This window comes from Bos taurus, chromosome 13 (genome assembly GCF_002263795.3).
Source record: "Bos taurus isolate L1 Dominette 01449 registration number 42190680 breed Hereford chromosome 13, ARS-UCD2.0, whole genome shotgun sequence".
Classification (NCBI taxonomy): Eukaryota; Metazoa; Chordata; class Mammalia; order Artiodactyla; family Bovidae; genus Bos; species Bos taurus.
The window spans coordinates 40,897,616-40,914,482 of record NC_037340.1 but is presented as its reverse complement, the minus strand read 5'-3'; the positions used below and the strand labels follow the sequence as shown (position 1 = coordinate 40,914,482).

The window sequence follows — 16,867 nt, the reverse complement described above, 5'->3', positions numbered from 1 at the left end:
AAATTCAAAAAGATGACTAAAATGCTTAAAATTGGGAAGATTGAAACCCAAACTAATCTAAAGTATCAAAACTACAAAAACACAGATAAAGTTTATTTCCTCAAGACATCAGTTTTGACTAGGTTGCTTTTTAAAACTCTTCTTTGCTCTAGATTTAAAGCATTGAATATATATGTATCTATTTAGAGTCAAAATTAGACGTGAAATTTATCTCTAAGGTGATCTTGAATCTCATCTAATTTATTTGATAATTCCCACATGGATGAGCCGAGAAAATCTGGTTTTCACTCTATGACCAGCCTTTCCTGTTGTTCCAGAATCAATGCATCTGATTATCAAGTACAACAATAATCACAACAGGAAGAGCACTCTTATTGTAAACAGGTGTTTTTCACAACTGGACAGGTTACCACTTGAAAAGAAAGATGAATTTTTTGTATATTTAGTGTTATCTTTGTATTCATCTTTATCTTCCTGGAACAATGCGTGCTCCCCCTCGTGGCCAGAATGATACCTTCACTTCTTAGATCAAGTTAAACCTATTACAACTCTGCCAAAGCAGCTTTTGCTTGTTTTTTTTGTTTTCTGTTTCACAAGCTTCAAGTTCCAATTCAACTCTTTTAAAAAATCAATTTTCTTTAATTCATTCAAATATCTTTCTCATTTTTTTCATCCAAGAGTTTTGTTGTGAAATTAAAACCATCTAGTTAAAGAATTTTGTTTTGTTATTTGTTGTTTGGGGTAAAATTAAATCTTATAAATCTAAAACCACATCCACCAGTGACTGGGAGAACTTCCCCAAAGGGAAAATTGTATGGCTAATATAAGACACTGGAGATAATCCATTCAGTCAATATATCTCACTAGAGAAAAAGGAAATAGAATGTTACAGGATGGAAATGTAATTTAATAGCTGAGTGAGCACTTGCTCAGCTTATTTTATCCTCAAGAAGAAAAAGAGTGAAGGGAACCCAGGTGGTTAAATTGTAAGGCAGTTGAAATTCCATCACCCATGAAAACTGTAATTGGGATTCCACTTTTGGACTTGGCCAGCCCAGAAACAGATGTGTGTTCCAACGAGGATCACAGAATGCTCTCCTGGAGAAGAGCTCTTTAGAGTGAAACAGGGGTTTCAACTGGTTTCAACTCCAAAGAAGAGACTAGACTAAATTGAGTATAATTGTTCCAAGTGTTTATAATTCCCAAGTTGGATTGTTACTAAATGTGTGGTTTTCCTTTTATTGCCTTGGAAAAAGAAGACAGTGCGATTCCTCCTTGCTCTGTCCTTTAAAAAAAAATCCAAAAACAGAAGAATTTTTTTTAAGTTGAGATCTAACAGTTTGGCTAGAAATATCTCAGCCACAGTGAATGAAGGTATAGTTCAAACAGCAAGGTCAAGGTCAAGACCAAATACCATTTGGTGCATAATTCCCGCCCATTAAAAGAAGAGAATCAAACGTTTCTCATTACACAGCTCGCCTGGATGCACAGTCCTTTAGGCGGAGTTCCTTGGGCATTTTCTGGCAAGATTCTAAATTCATATTATCCAAGCCTCACATGGAGCAGGTAGAGTTTCTTTTGGAAAAAAAAAAAAAAAAACAACCAATGTAATTTTAGCTAGAAAAACTGATGCCAGAAAATCTATAGCAGGCTTTAACCCAGACCACCACTCCATTAAATAAATCTCACCCTCCTTAACAGGAGTCAAGAAACAAGCAAACAGGGAAACACAGTTGTCAGTAAATGGGGTCCACCCAGCAGGAGATTAATGCCACGTAGATTTTGAATTACCTGGGGGAGAAGTAAAAACAATGCCCAGGCCAGTGTTGGATGTTTACATTTTATTGTTATCCAGTATTTCTTCAAACAAGGGTCTTCCCCACTGCTTTGCCTCCATCTCTCTTTTCTGACCTAGAGAGACAGTCTCCTTTAGAAGGAAAGGAAAAGTGCATTCTTCAACTCCTGGCAAGTTTAAGCATCCTTCGGTGACCCGCAGGACAAACCAGAATGTGTTTAGGAAGGATAAAATTCTGTGTCTCCTGCCCTTTTGTTGGCTTTTCTTCTTCCTTGCCCCAAAGCAGCCACCTTTTCCAGGGAAGTTCCATCCATTTTAAGCCCATCCTCCAATCAAGAATGCCACAAAATTCCATCTTTATTCATTTAAAGCACGGAGCTGGCCCTTTTTAAAAATACTCTGTTTCTAATAAAACCCTGTTGATATGCATCCTTTCACAAGAATCAAGTAGATATGCTGGAGCTGGTGATGTGCAAAGATCAGACCTGCAGACCCCACCCGTGTGCACCCAGCACAGCACTAGATGAACCAAGAAAGCACATACACAGAAACAGAGTTCTGTTGTCTGCATTTTTTTTTTCCTGGAAGGAATCATTAAAAAAAAAAAACTGTAACAATGTTGACGTTTAAGGACAGGGATGAGGACTGGAAGAAGCTTTCCCTTTTCATTTCAGTGTTTATGTGCTGCTAGACTTTTCTAACAATGTGCGTGTGTGTATATATATATATATGTATATATATATAACTTTCATTCTTTCGACAAATCAAAGGGTGACTTGAGTGACTGCATATCTTGCTTATTTTATTTTTCAGTACTTCTCTTCATTTAAAAAAATTTTATTCTTAAATTAAAAAATAATAAAAGGCAGGTACTAGTGCAAATTGCCTCCGAGGAGTGATTCTTTCTCAAATTATTCTATCTGATACAGTACTCTGTAATCTTACCATGAGTCCCCAGTACCTCCACAGAGCCATGTGGACAGAGAACAAAAAAAAAACAAAAATCCAATCCTTAATGGGCTCTTTTGAAAAGCGTTTCAATTCTGGGTCCTTCCATCATTCATAAAAATGACTCTCCTGCCCTTTGGTAACAGTGAAAATAATAATCATCTTCAAACAGGTGAAGCAACGCCAGGGCCGGGCTTCCAGTGATGTCCCGACCCAACCTGGGAGGGTACATTTCACACTCAGGACAAGGAGGCTTGGCAAGGGTACAGGCCCCCTCCCTACCCGGTGAAGTAGAGGCTTCACTTTAGCCCTCTGGGACTTCCCAGGACCCACAGCCTCCAGGAAGGAGACAGGATGGATGTTATAGAGCACACTGGCCCTGCACCTGGATGCTGCGCATCTCCCGTGAATGTGCCCTCAGAGTCAGAGACCCTGGAAGACCCTCCTCCAGCAACACCACAGGAGGAACCACAGGGGACAGACTTGGAAAATGCCACCCTTTACACGGGGCATCCTCCAGCCTTCCTGGGCTGCATTTTCCAGCTCTTCTCACCCATGATCCCAGTCAACCCAAACACAGAGTGAGAAGTGGCAGAGCGGGGGCGGGGGTGGGGGGTGTGGGGAAAGGATGACAGCAATGAGAGATGGATTCTTCTCATTTCTTCGAAAAAGGTAAGGTGCCTTCTTCCTGGCCCGAGGCAGCCAGTCCTCCAGGCAACAAGGAGGGGTGTGTGAGATGCTTGGATGACTGAGCACATAAGCTCATCTAAATGCTTTATTCCTGTTACCATTATGAGCAGCCTCTCTGCAGAAAATGCTGGTACAGAAGGCTGAGGACCCCAGGCTCCAAGTTCGAACCCCAATCTTGGTTCTCTGATGAGATAATGTCACCCAGTTTCCTTGTCCAGACCTTGTGATCCATAGCTTGCTGCATGTGGTCCCGAGAAATAAACTAGGTCTCTAATCCTTAATACTCCTGTCTATAAAATGGAACTTTTTGTAATAGGCAAGAGACTTTGAAGACCTAGCAATAAAAGCCTCTATATGAAAAAAGGCAGATACTCTTTTCATTGATTTTGATGAATACCTCCAGCAGGTACTATTGAAGTAAGACGCATTGAAAATAATTTCCCCACCAGTTCCCTCCAAACAGACAGCTCCTCTTACAAGCAAAACCTTCAATTCAAAAATCTCTGCTGTCAGTTTTAGAGAACCAGGGAGGAAAAATAAAACAAGTAGCGGAGACTTCTCTGCACTGAGAAATCCCTGGGTTATTTGATAGTGTCTTATAATTTTCTTTAGCTTTAGAACTTTTTTTAAAGTGTTCTGAAAAAGTCCTTACTGCCTTCTTCCCATTTTTTTTCCCTCCATTCTGCCTTGCTACCTTGAGTTTTCAGGGACCATCCCTGAAAACGGTTGTCTCCTCTTCCTTTCTCTTCTACCTCAATCTAGGTGGCAAGTGCTAAGGAATAAACCAGTAAAAACAATTCCCTCTTAATACTGTTGATGCTGGAAACCCAGAGGCTAAGTCAGTGAGACATACCTACACAATACTCCAGGCTGGACACAGACTGGCTTGCCCTTACAAAGCAGACTTTTAGATGCCTTCCTTTATTCAAAGGTAGCCATGGTTAACAGGTGATGTCAGACTCTCACCAGTGACATTTTTCTGACCACAAAGATTGCAATTTTATGTCCAGGGTCCTGCCTCCAGAGTGCCTGAACTTGGAAGCAGTGAACAGAGCTTGTGTTCTGCTCTAGAGGACACTTTCTGGGTTTTTCCAACCCCATCCCTTTGCAAATCAGAAGTCAGATTGCACCTTTGTACCCAGAAGCAGTTTGTGGTTTAAATTAACAAATGGGCTGACTCCTGAATACAAAAATAAAAAACAAAAAAACAAAAACAAAAACAGTGCAGACATGTCTACCATGTGCTGGACTCCCTCCTGTTGGGTGTGGAGGAGTGGGAGGGGACACTTCCAGGGTAGGAATGGTTTTCTAACCACAGAAAACACCAGTGGCCGCAGGTGCCCCCCTGCCCTCAACCTTATTTGGGGTGACATCACCTCAGAGGAAGCAAAGAAAAACCCAGTCCTTAGGCACTGAGAAGATATCCAGACAAGAATACTTCCAGATAATGTCCTTGGGGGAGGGAGGAGAAGGGACAGTTCACCGAGGCTTTGTTTTGGGTTCATTGTGATAAAATGTGAAATAAATGCTGCAGCTTCTCCAATTCCCAGGTTCGAGCCCCCGCCTCGAGTAGGCATGGGGGCCCCTGAGAGGTGGGGGCTAAAGACCAAAGGATCTGCCCTATTCACCTGTCCAGCGGGTGGTTGGGGGGGTGGGAGGGGAGCTCTTGGCAAGGTGATAGGGCTGGGGGGAGCAGGGCCAACGAAGAGAGGCGGAGTAGTGACTAAAGGCCCAGGAGACGAGGTGGCCGATGGGGCCGGACACAGGAAAAAGGGACTACGTAGACGGGGAAGACGCAGGGAGAAAAGGAGACGAGAGAGAGGAACATAAAGAGGGCGAAGGTGAGGGAAGAAAGGAGGGTCGATAGGAAGAATTGAAAAGGGAGGGAGAAAGGAGGCGCGGGAGAGCAGGCACGAGGGGGGAGGGAGGCAGGGTGCCGATAGGCCTGGGACGAAGTCGAAAAGACGCTGGAGGCCGGCGGGCGAGGGAGGCCACGTCGGTCGAAAGGTCGAGACGAGGATGTAACACTCCGAAGCCTAAGTTCAGAGAAGCCGAAACCCCGGGAGAATGGAGGACGCGCGGCCTCCGAGCGCGGGGCAGAGCGAGGCCAGGCTGATGGGCACCTCGGCGGCGGCGAATCCTCGGGTGCGCGCTCCGCCGCTGCCTCCGGGCTCGAGCTCGGGCTCGGCTCGCGGAGGCGCAGCCCTAGGAGGTCGAGGCCGGGATGGGTAGTCCGTGTAAGCTCCCGAGGCCGTCTGGGGCCTTGCCGCCGGGGCTGGGCGGCTTCCGGTCGGCCACTGCGGGAGGAAGCACAGGGCGTGGGGTCACTGTCGGGCGCGGCGCGGAGCAGGAGACCCGCGGACCGCGTGCCCAGCTACGCGGTGGGTAGCGCGGGGTCTCGGGGGGAAGGAGCGGCGCGCGCTCCACAGCCGGGCACTGCAAGGAGGCAACGAGACTGAGCATCCCCTGTGCCCTCGACGGCCACCCGCGGGAGCCCCTCGCCCGCCCAGCCCGGGCCGCGGCTCTCCGCTCAGGGCACTCCGGCAGATGCTCCATAACGCAGACCCCCTGCCCTCCGCGAAATGGCCTGGTCCCCGCGCTGCTCAGGAAAAGTGGGCCCGGGGCGCAAGGAAACGCTGCCGAGCGGGACGGCCCCGGCGAGGCGGCTCTCGGATCCCACACGTCGCGGGGAGGGAGCGGGGAGTTGAGATGCTCGCACGCCGCCTCCCAACATTCCCCGCCCCCCAACCCATCCCAGACGCCAGCCTTCAAACCGGCTGGAGGGGCTGCCCGCGGCCAGGTCACTATCCTCCAAACAGTGCAGAGCTCGCGATGGGCCGGGGGAAGCGAGTCGGGGCGGGTCACCAAAACGCCCCTCGAGGAAGTCCCGGGCGGCCTGGACCGACGTGGGCGGTGGTTGCGCATGAGGCGGGCGGCAGACCTTGTTCTACCCTCGCGGCCCGGGGACCCAGCTGCGCTCGCCACGGTAGGCACACCGCGTCCTGGGCCGTGGGGCCTCCGGAGTCAGTGACTGTGGTCTTGCCGGATCAGGCGGCATTTTGCTCGTTGCTCTGTTGCTTAGGGTTTTGGGCAGGGACCCAAGTTTTGCTACTGGAAGCCAGAAGAGTGACGCCACTATTATGCAACCCTTGTTTTTCCTTTTCCCGACGCCCGGCCGCTCGGCTTCTGCACGAGGAGGCACAGGATTGTTTACACCTAAAGACGCCTATTCTCAACTTTCTTTTCCACTCCCCCCTCCATGTCTTCCTTTAAAGGGGGGACCTGGGGGCGCCTCAGTTTGGGGGTGAAGGGGAGCTCCCCATTATTTACGCCCGCAGCAGCCGTCGCCCGGCGGCAGGCGCAGTGCGCCTTTAGCGCGCGGAGCCGGGCCCATACTTCTGTGCGAGGGGCGCGTTCGCGCACCGCTTTGCTCTGAGGTGGCGAAAGGACCTGAAGATCTTTCCAGGACAGAACCCTTGCTTCCCCCTGCCTCTCAGCTCTCTTTCCTAAACACAGTTGCGGCCGCTCAGCCGACTGAGTTTTCAGACTTTTTCATTCCACTCACTACACACACTTGGAGGTGAGGGCCGGTTTAGAAAACATCTCCGGAGTAGGTTTCTCAGCCAAGGGCCGGTTGCCTGAGAGACAAGCGAAAAAAAATGAACTCGTGAAAAACAAACACCCGGGAGGCCAGAGACAGATTGCACTCCACTCTACGGGGGTCGATCCTGCTGAGGTGTTTTTAGCTCTTCCCCGACCAGTCCCTCCCCATAAGACCTCTCCTCCCCTCCGTCCCCACCTCCTGGACCCCGGGCGCCAAGAGCGCGTACGGCGTGCTGGCTTCGCAAGCTCGGGCCGGCGTTAGGCGCGCTGCAAGCTCATTTAATCATAACGGGCAGGATGGGGACAAGCTTTTTTAAAAAATATTGGGACTTCGATTCCAAGGCTACCGGGACCCTGGGGCGGGGCGGGGAGGAGGAGATGTCAAGGGGATTCTGGAAAAGGGTCTCCCAGGTCTGCTGCATCAAAGGAGACGCCGGTTGGCGGCGGTGGCAGGCTCTCAGGCCGATGTCTGCGCCCTAATATTCCTGGCAAAGTTAGCTTTTAGGATCCTTCAAGAACTAATCCGGAGCAGAGATGACTGGGACAAGCGTCGAATTGTCTCTAACAAATACAAAAGACACATTTTCTTTGAGCCTATGCAGTATCTTATAAATGTGATTTCCAAATCTTTAGTCTTTCCAAAAACTGGCTAGGAAGGACCGCAGAGCCGGGAAACTGAGTTTCTGCAAACCCTGTAAATACCATTTGTCTAGTGGGGTCTGTCACCTGTCTGGAGAGGGAAGGAGACGGTCTTGTCTGGATAAGGTGGAGGTTCCTACACAGAATGTCGTCGCCCATTCACATGAGATGAAGTGGAACTTTCCTATGCTCACAGCCCTCAAGAATTAACGTTCCCTTTCACCAATGAGAAATGTTAATCACACATTCTTACCTAAATAATAGGGAACCTAGACCCCCAACCCTTTACCAAGATAAAGTTAATCAATTGCAATCCATAATTTGACATCTGAGTAATCTTATCTTAGCATAATAGCTAATGTTCACCTGTACCTGATTTGAAGGACATACTGAAATATATGTATATACATATATAAAATATATATTATTATGTGTATATTGTCCATGTATGGACTAGATGATCAAATGTATTTGTTTTTTACTGAGCATTCATGACTTTCAGCTAAAAAACTGCTTTCTTACTGAAGAAGTTCAATAAATGTTATTCCTACTGTTCTTATGAACTGAACAATGAATGGTAGTAAACTGTTTTCTGGGATAGATTTCTTTGAAGCTAATTTTGTAAGCTATGATTAGAAAATTAAAGGCAGTGATTTGCATTACTTTGTAATTTTTAAAAGGCCACTTGGAGGATGGGGGGCAATTTTTCAAGGTCCGTTTTTTTCTGCCAATGAGAAGAATAAAAATCCATAACCCAAGTCGGTATGTAATTCTCATTATATGTTCCTGTTCAAACGCAAACACTTGTATGTCAGCTAAAGAAATCATTCTTAATGATGGACCTGATTTATTCGATGACCCTTTACCTGGATCTTTAAAGAACTGTCAGGATCAGGAAATTGTTATTAATTTAATAACGAATGTAGCTGATTATTGCTGCAGATTTGGAAAATGGCTGGGATGCTCCATGATAGGAAGTAAAAATAATGGTTACAGGGACAGGAATGCCAGGGTCAATGGCTCTGGGTTTTTTGTTTGTGTTTGTTTTTGTTTTTCTGGCTGCTCCATGTGGGATCCTTCATGTTTCAATTCTCCAAGCAGGGATTGAACCCATGCCTCCTGCAGTGGAAGTGTGGCATCTTAACCAGGAAAGTCCCGGCGCTGTATTTCTGAAAGGAAGGTATCTTCTAAAGAAAATCAACATCAATGAGTTCCCCCTTCCACTTCAAATTAACTGGATTTAGCAGCTTCCCCTCTGGACTATTACCTACATTTCATAACTTGTTTCTAATGTAGTGCTTGACATGCTCTGCGACAGAGAGGCTCTGTTAGAAAAGGACCTCATTGTTCTGAAGTTAGTGAATCCTTTTTCTAAGTCTTCCTGCTCCTTGGGGTCACTCCAGAGGAGATCATTTAAATTTTTGGCTACACTTTTCTAAATCAAATGAACTTACTTAAATGTTTAATCTCATTAATGTAATTAATGTAATTTGGAGAAGGAAATGGCAATCCACTCCAGTACTATTGCCTGGAAAATCCCATGGACACAGGAGCCTGGTAGGCTACAGTCCATGGGGTCTCAAAGAGTCTGACACGACTGAGCAAAGGCAATTTTGATTTCTAATTCAGCAGAGAACCTCAGGTGTCAAGAAAACAGTGGACTGGAGTCCAAGGACAAGGCTCTGAGCAAAACATTCCCCTGAGACCCTTCATCTGTCCTTAAAGGGAAAGCTTGGAGGAGTTCTGAGTCTGGACTTTTAAAATTCCCTTTACTTGGATCTTCCTGTAAATGAACAGATGGAATTTAAATTATTTAAATTAAATTCAAAACTTAAAGGAGTTCTCATTCTCAATATCTGTAAATTGATATCCCAGAATTTTTGTGCTCCAAGAAAGGTGAAAATATTTTTTAAAAAACTTTTGTTCCTCTGCGTGACTGTTAACAGTGACATCTAGTCTCTGCCCCTTCTCTTTCATGGATTGTGCTATTATGTCTCAATGAAACTATGAAACTACTTGGAAATAAAACTTTTTGCCTGGGTGTCACCAGACACGCCTGTCCTCTACCTATGGATGCCACCTGTCCCCACTTCTGCCTGGGTGAGTATGAGGCAAGTCAGCTGCTAAAGGTCCCTTCGGTCATCTGGAACATCCCTGTGGCCCATGCTGCCCCCAGGTTTGTCTTCAGCCTCCTCTACAGGGAGGCTGGCACATCCCCTCCTGGGGATGACTGCTTCCTTTCTCTAGAGGAGCCGAAGTTGCAATTTTCTGGTGCCCAGAACCTGGAAGAGGCAGCTTCAAAATTGGCAAATCCTGTCATTCTTTTCAGGGTGAGGAAAATGCAGACTCAAGGGCAGGTGTGTTTTTCCCAAGTTGTAGGAAAAACTAGAACCCAAAGATCAGTGTAAGAAGAGGCCCCTCACACTGTTGACTGTCAAATACCTCAAATCTGTTAGTTGGCTTATCAGAGAGCAGATTTATGGAGGAGGGGGAGGGCGAGATGGCAGCAGCAAAAGAGGTAGAAACCCCCAGCCACATTTCCTGCAGAAAAATGGATCCCCAAAACCACCACAGAGTTCAGAGTCTAGCCTGTCTAGCCTTAGAGACTTGTAATTGAAATGCTGTCTCCTTTCCCAAAGGATGTGTTTAAGGAGAGACCAGGGTCTGCTTGGGGGGAAAAAATTAAAAAAAAAAAAAAAAAAAAAACTCGGACCTGGAGGAAAACATGGGCAGGACATGGAAGAGGCCCAGAGCAGGTCCAACCCACCTGCGGGGCTCAGGTGCCACTGGCAGATCCACAGAAAGTACAGCCCTGCAGGCCACAGGAAGCTGCCCCTGGAGGGTGCCTTCTAGACCTTTCTAGGGACAGAGAAATGACACCCAGAGAGGGGTTCCTTTTTTCCTCCATACAAGTTGGGGAGACAGTCCTAGCTCCTCTCCCAACCTCCTCCTGCCTTTCTAGGGACACAGTTTACACCTGTTTAATCTACTCTAAGAAGTTAGAAGTTAACAGACTGAAAGCATAAACCGAGCGAAGAATCTAGGCCAGTACCCACTCCAGCCTCTCGCTGTCGGTCTCGCTGTCTGTCTCCCCCTCCGTCTCCGTCTGTCTCCCCGCTTTTCTTCCAGGAACACTTCCTAGCGCTCCTGCTCGCCGCCCTCCTGCCCGCCGCCCGCCCGGCCGCACCCCTCACCTTCTCGGTTGGGATGCTTGAAGGTCACGGCTGCCGCGAGCTCCCCGCCGTGCACGGTGACGCTGGCGCCGGGGGGCGACAGGGGGGGACCCTGCGCCGGCGGCCACGGCGGGCCCGGAGCGAGGTAGCCGCCGGCCGGCGAGCTGTACACGCCGTGCTGGCTGGAGGCCGGGTAGGCGCAAGCCGGGAGGAAGCCGCCCACCGCGGAAAGGCCGGAGGCCGACTGCGGGGAGAGAGCGCGACAGCCTGTCACCAGCAGGCGACCCCTGAGGCTTCCCCAGCACAGGCAGTTACGGGGGGTCGCGGGGGGATCCTCATTCCCCCTGCTGTCCCAGCCATGACTCCCACACGAAGCCTGGCCTCTAACTGTCCTGGAAAGAACTCCGGCAAAGTGATGCCCACGCCAACTCTTTAAAAGTGCTCATAAAAGGTGAAGGGGTCAAGGTAGTCATCATCGGGAATTTAGAGAAAGGGAGTCAGTCCTCAATCTTTTGTGTTAACTCGTCCCAGCTTTTTTAGCAAAAAATCTTGGCCAAAATGCAAGTCAATCCCCTTGAAAGCCAGCGCTCCTAGGAAAGAGAGAAATTTGCCCGCAGATGCCGGGCCAAACAGCCAGACCCTGACTGTCTCCCCAGCTCGCTTCCCCCAACCCCGGATTGGGTGGGGGGGTCTGTTTTCTTTCTCTCTAACCAGCCCCCAACTCCTCCGCTCCCCTGATGAAGGACGGCTCCTTCCCCGCGCTCGGTTACCTGCGTGTATTTAATGTCCGTGTCTAAGGCAGGTTTCTCGAGCCCGTTCACAGCGGGACTGGCGGGGAAGGCCGCGCGGTTCACTCCCGCCCAGTCTTCCATCTTCGGGGAGTAGGCGGCGCCTTCGCTCCCCGCCAGGGCCCCTGCGGGGACAGAGGACGAATTAGAAGGACACGTGGGCAGCCCTCCGCCCGAACAGGCGCACTCGGGCCTTCAGGTGACCGCCTGGGATCCAAGGGCGAGTCCAGGGCTCCTCTGAACCCCCAAGGGTCAGATGCTCCGAGGCCCCAGGTTTCGCTTTTGCTCCCAGCGGCGCAGAAGGAGGGCGGATGGGCCTACTCCTCCCTCCCCTCAGCCTTCAACCCGCTTCCCGCGAAACAAGGGATCTCCAGCAGGTAGACAGCTGGCAGCCAGAGCTGGCGACCTCGGCCCAGGCAGCCTTTCCGCTGTCCAGAGATGGTGCCCCAAAAGGTCCAAGTTCAAATCCACAGAAGGCTCAAGAAAATTACACGGGGTTTCTCAATGTCTCAAAAAGCGTCTGGAAGGCTAGAAGCTGTTTCTGTGCAGAACTCCCTGCAGAGACATCCTGGGTGTCCCGAAATAAGTGTCAACTCAGCCACCCAAGAGCGTCGGGGCACAGGTCTGCTCCTGGCGCAGAAACGAAACCGAGAGAAAGCTCCAGAACTGAGCTCAGGCCTGGCCAGCTCACCTCCCTGCCAGTTGCCCGTGGGCTGCTCCATACAAAGCTTTGGCCTGAGCCTGAGGCCCAGGCTGAGTTTGAGCCACAAGGAGAAACAAAGCCTGTGCACAGGCCTGGAGATGTGGCCCAAGGCCGCTGGAGCTAAGCCTTCAGTTTCATCCAGGACGCCCCTCCTCTCTCTCAGGCTACAGTGAATTTTGCCTCTTACCCTCCTGCTGAGTCTGCTCACCTAGGAACACACCATTCTGCTAGGGGCAGGGGACAGTGCAAAGAAACTCAGGGCCCAGTTCTGGCCCCCACCCACTCTCCCGAGCCCCCATGAAAGCTTCCCCTAACCCATCTCCTCTCCTGGTCTCCTCCCTCCACACCCCGACAGATTGCTGACAGATTACTTAGAGTCTCGTTGTAGGTCGAGGGCAAATCCATTGGCGCTTCCACCCTAAGGATGGCCACAGCCTGTAGGCGCCTGTGACCCGAGGACTCAGTCTCAGAACCTGCAAGGCTGTGGGGCCTACTGGAGACTCAAGTCACTGGGCCAGGTGGCCCTTTCACCCTTTACTCAAAGAGTCTTTGGGCCTGGGAGGGACAGAGCCCTTTCAGGAAGAAACTAGTCTTAAAGAAAAGGTCACAGAATTGACTTTGCGGTTTGTTTGGCTTTAGATCTGGCGATAGGGGTTTGCATACTTTTTGCAAGAATGAAAAAGCGCAATTTCAGGGCTCTGAATTTGTGGTCGGCGATTGCTCTTCCATTTGGGAAAATATTTTCCATATTTGTCATAAAAAGTTCAAGATGTCCGAGGACTCCCACAGAAGGCCCCAGGACCCTCAGCCTCCCTGGCCAGCCCGGAGCCCTCCCCTGAGCCAAAAGCGGTTGGAGGAGGCCCGGCGAGAGTGACCCCCTCACCCACACTCCTGCCCCCCTCACTCCATTCCGCCCCTTCCATGAAAGCTACCGAAGGCCGGCGCCACTGACCTGTTTGCTCCATAAACGTCCGGATGCCCAAGATGTTGCTGACCGAATGAGCCGAGGGCCATGAACGGGGGATGCTGACGTGGCTGGCTGTGCCCGGGACCCCGTGGTGGCTGCCCATCTTGGCGCCCGTGGACGACACGGGGCTGGGGTAGGGGTACTGGTAGATGTGGTTGTAGGGGAGCGCCGGCTGCGGCGGCGGCTGCTTGCTCGCCTCGTAGGGCCCGGGCTGCGCCAGGCTACCAATCTTATTGCGCAGAATACGGCTGATGGAGCTCACCGAGGGCACGTTGTACTTGTCGCAGACGCCGTCGGCCAGCAGCCGGTCGCGGATCTCCCAGGCGAAGATGCCGGGGTCGCCCTGCTTGTAGTCCCGGATATGCTTGACCACGTTGGGGGTGGTGACGCGGGGTTTGCTGCCCCCGATAGCGCCGGGCAGGATGGAGCCCGTCTCGTTGTAGCGCGCCAGGATCTTGCTCACGCAGCCGTGGGACACACGAAGCTGCCGGCTGATGTCACAGGGTCGGATGCCCAGCTGCGCCAGCTCCACGATGCGCAGGCGGATGGCGTTGGGCAGTGGCCGGCCGTTGACGAACACACCGCCCAGCTGGTTCACCTCGCCGTAGGTCTGCTCTGCGGACGCACCCGGCCAGAGTGAGGGGAGAGGAGAGAACACCGGCGGGTGAGCCGAGAGTGGCCGCGCGGGGACAGGGGCCGCACCCGGGGCGCCTCCGACGGTGACCGGCGGCTCCTCAGAATCCCGGCGAGCGGATCCCGTCCGGTCCCGGGAGTCGGCATGCGCGCAGGGGCAGCGGAGGGGAACGCCGTGCGCTCCAGCCCTCCACGCCCTTTTGCGATCTCTGGCGCGTCTACTTGAAACATCCCCTCCCGATACTAGCCGAGCGCCCCCTCCACTCCCGGGACTGGGGGCGTGTGGAGAACGCGGCCGGTCCGGGATCCCGGACCAGGTCTCCCCGGGAAACCTCGGACACGAGGGAAGGGAGGCGCCGGGACACCGCCGCCCCCGCGCCCCCGCCTCGTCCGCCCGCCCCTTACCCATGGCGCGCGGGCCAGCCGGCTGCCTGGCGCCGAGGCGGCCGGGGCTGGGCCCGGCGCGGTCCGGGAGAGCTGGGGCGCCGCCGCCGCGGAAGAGGCATAGAGGGAGGGCGCGCGCGAGCCGAGAGCCGCGGCGGCCGGGCCGCGGACTGGAAGAGCGTCGTGCGCCGCCGCCGAGCGCGCCGCCGCCCGCCCCCGGGCCCGCCGCCGCCGCCGCCCGCTCCCAGGACACTCTCCACGCCCGCGACCCCAGGCCTAGGGTGAACTTCATCCGATTAGGAGAAATTCGTCTGACCGGGAGGCTGCGGAGTGCGGGGATCAATTTGACGTGTCCTCCACGTCAATCTCGGCAGTCACGCCGGAGACTCGCGAGTTGGCAGCTCATTGGTTCCCGTCACTGCGCCCCGGCGCCCCCTTCCCCGCCCTGAAACTCTACCCCTCCTTCCGTCCTCCCCACTCGGCCCTCCCTTGGAACCCATCCCCCTACACACACACACACACACACACACACACGCACACGCACACACACACACACGCAGTCCTAACCCCCGCCAGGCCTGAGTCCTTCCACTTGTTCCAGTTCCCTGGAAGCCCCTTACCACTAGAGTTTTGAGAATGATGGGATGGGCTAGTCATTTCAAATTGATGAGTATTTATTAGCAGTAGTACTAGTCTTGGTTTTAGTTGTGTTACTAACCTCCCCAGCCATTACTACTAAGGTAGCCGGGGATTAAAGTTGATGGTGGCAGGGTGCTCAGTGTGGGGCTACCCCTCGTTTCCCTTTCCCTGGGCAGCCGCTAGTGCCCCAGCCCGGGTCACGAGGGCGCCCCAGTAAAAGCAGCAGGCTAGTGCAGGGCGCCTGGTCAGCGGACCTGAGGCATTTGGGATGGAGTGACTCTAGAGTGTCCCATTTCTGGCTAACACCTCAATCTCGCTCTCAGAAAATCTTTACCATGTTTGACAGTTACCCACTCCTTGTGGGTAGTGTGATTTCAGTGACGTGAGAGACACGCATTCTAGACTCTGTCTCCCTGCGGACTGGCCCACCCACTTGAATTCTGACCTACGGCCTCCAGAACAAGGTCCTGGTGCTGTGGAGACCCCAGGGGCAGCCTGGTGGCCCACTAGAGAACACAGGCATAGCTCCCATTCTAGGCCGCTTCCTTTCTTCCCAGCCAGAATCCAGCATCTTTCCATGCTGAGGCGGCCTGGCCTCACCGTTCACTCTGCATCTGCAGCTTCCAGGGGGTCTTTGTTAAACCACTGAGTGGTCCTTTCCCTGTCAGGTAAGTGGGGTTTGTGCAGCCCTGAATTCTGTCCTTAGCATTAACGGTCATCTCCTTTCTTTCTCTATCCTAAATCGTAGATTTTCCAGCCTGTGTCGCTAACTGTGGCAGTCCCAAAGGGAGCCTAGAGGTGGGGACCAGGAGAGAGGAGGTGGAGGAAAAGACCAGTCCTGGGAGTTCTGAGCTTGGGGCCCTGCAAGTTCAAGGGCACTGAGCTGAAGAGGGGGAGGGGGGTTGGAGGGAGCCTAGGAAAAGTTCCGGTTCCCAGGGATTCCCATGGACTACCAGCTCTCCTGAGGAGGAGAAAAGAGTCTCCCACCCCCTTGGTCCCAAGAGTCCAGTGCTTGGGAGCTGGTGGAAAGCTGCACACAGCTGCAGTGGTGCTACTGGAGGCGCAGACAGACCCGATCAGCGCATCCTGGGGAGCAGCGAAGACTGAGTCCCTGGGAGACCAGAAAGCCTGCTGGCTCCTAACCCAACTGTCTGAATATGTCAGTTAGGAGGGGTTGAATTCATCCTGGCTCTGAGAAAGCAGTGCGCAGGCCCCGGCAGGTGATTTCAAGAACCGTCTTTGGAAAAAGAAAAGCTAGGTTCAGAAGAGGTGAGGACTCTCCCTTCCCGGAGCACAGAAATCGTAGTGCAGCCTTGGGTTCCGGTACTTCAGGGAGGACACCGGACCGGGCAGAGGAGCGTCAGAGTACACTGGTGAGAGGTGGGGTGGGACTATTTTAGAAGATCAGGCCCCTCCACGACCGTACAGGGTCGAGTTCGGAGGAGAAAAGGTGATTTGGTTGAAGGTGGGTAACCGAAGCCAGGAGCTCTGAAAAGGCATCGAGCGAAGAGGACTGAGCACGCAAGAGACCTGGGGCCCTCCGAAGCCACCAGCAGTGGGACAGCCCCGCTCAGATATCTGCAAGTGGTTTTGGAACCTGTTAGCCCCCTGATCTAGACTTTTGTTGCCTGAATTTCAAGACGGGCGCCGCGGAAGACCGAAATCGTTTTATCCCTAAACCCAGGAAACGCAGCACCCATCACCCGGTGCGCCCTCAAGACAAGGTGAAGCAGCTAAAGCCATTTCTAACCCCTGCCCGCGGCAGGCGCACTCAGAGAACAAATAAAGCTGGGTACCCAAGTGAGAGCCGGTTCTCCCCAATCGTCCCATCAAGGGAGCATCAACCTCCACTCCTGTGCCAGTAGACCGCGAACCCGGGAGGGCATCTTGTCCCCACTCCCGTTG

At 52.1% G+C, this 16,867-nt stretch overlaps 1 protein-coding gene across 1 annotated transcript; it reads right to left on the bottom strand.

Annotated features, from left to right (window-relative positions):
- Positions 1–1,824: 1,824 nt before the first annotated feature.
- Positions 1,825–14,810, bottom strand: PAX1 (paired box 1). The gene is made up of 5 exons (XM_059892943.1): positions 14,345–14,810; positions 13,292–13,921; positions 11,619–11,761; positions 10,870–11,092; positions 1,825–5,730 (listed from the first exon to the last, which is right to left on the bottom strand). Exons 1-5 carry the CDS (start codon positions 14,613–14,615, stop codon positions 5,639–5,641), a joined length of 1,359 nt encoding a protein of 452 aa, XP_059748926.1. The 5' UTR covers positions 14,616–14,810; the 3' UTR covers positions 1,825–5,638.
- Positions 14,811–16,867: the final 2,057 nt, after the last annotated feature.

Excerpts from the sequence above, each read along its gene's own strand:
- PAX1 (XM_059892943.1), bottom strand. The coding sequence starts at position 14,615 with ATGAAGTTCACCCTAGGCCTGGGGTCGCGGGCGTGGAGAGTGTCCTGG. Across the intron at positions 13,922-14,344 it reads GGCTGGCCCGCGCGCCATGG|AGCAGACCTACGGCGAGGTG; the intron begins GTAAGGGGCGGG and ends GTGCGTCCGCAG. Across the intron at positions 5,731-10,869 it reads CAAGCATCCCAACCGAGAAG|TGGCCGACCGGAAGCCGCCC; the intron begins GTGAGGGGTGCG and ends TTCCTCCCGCAG.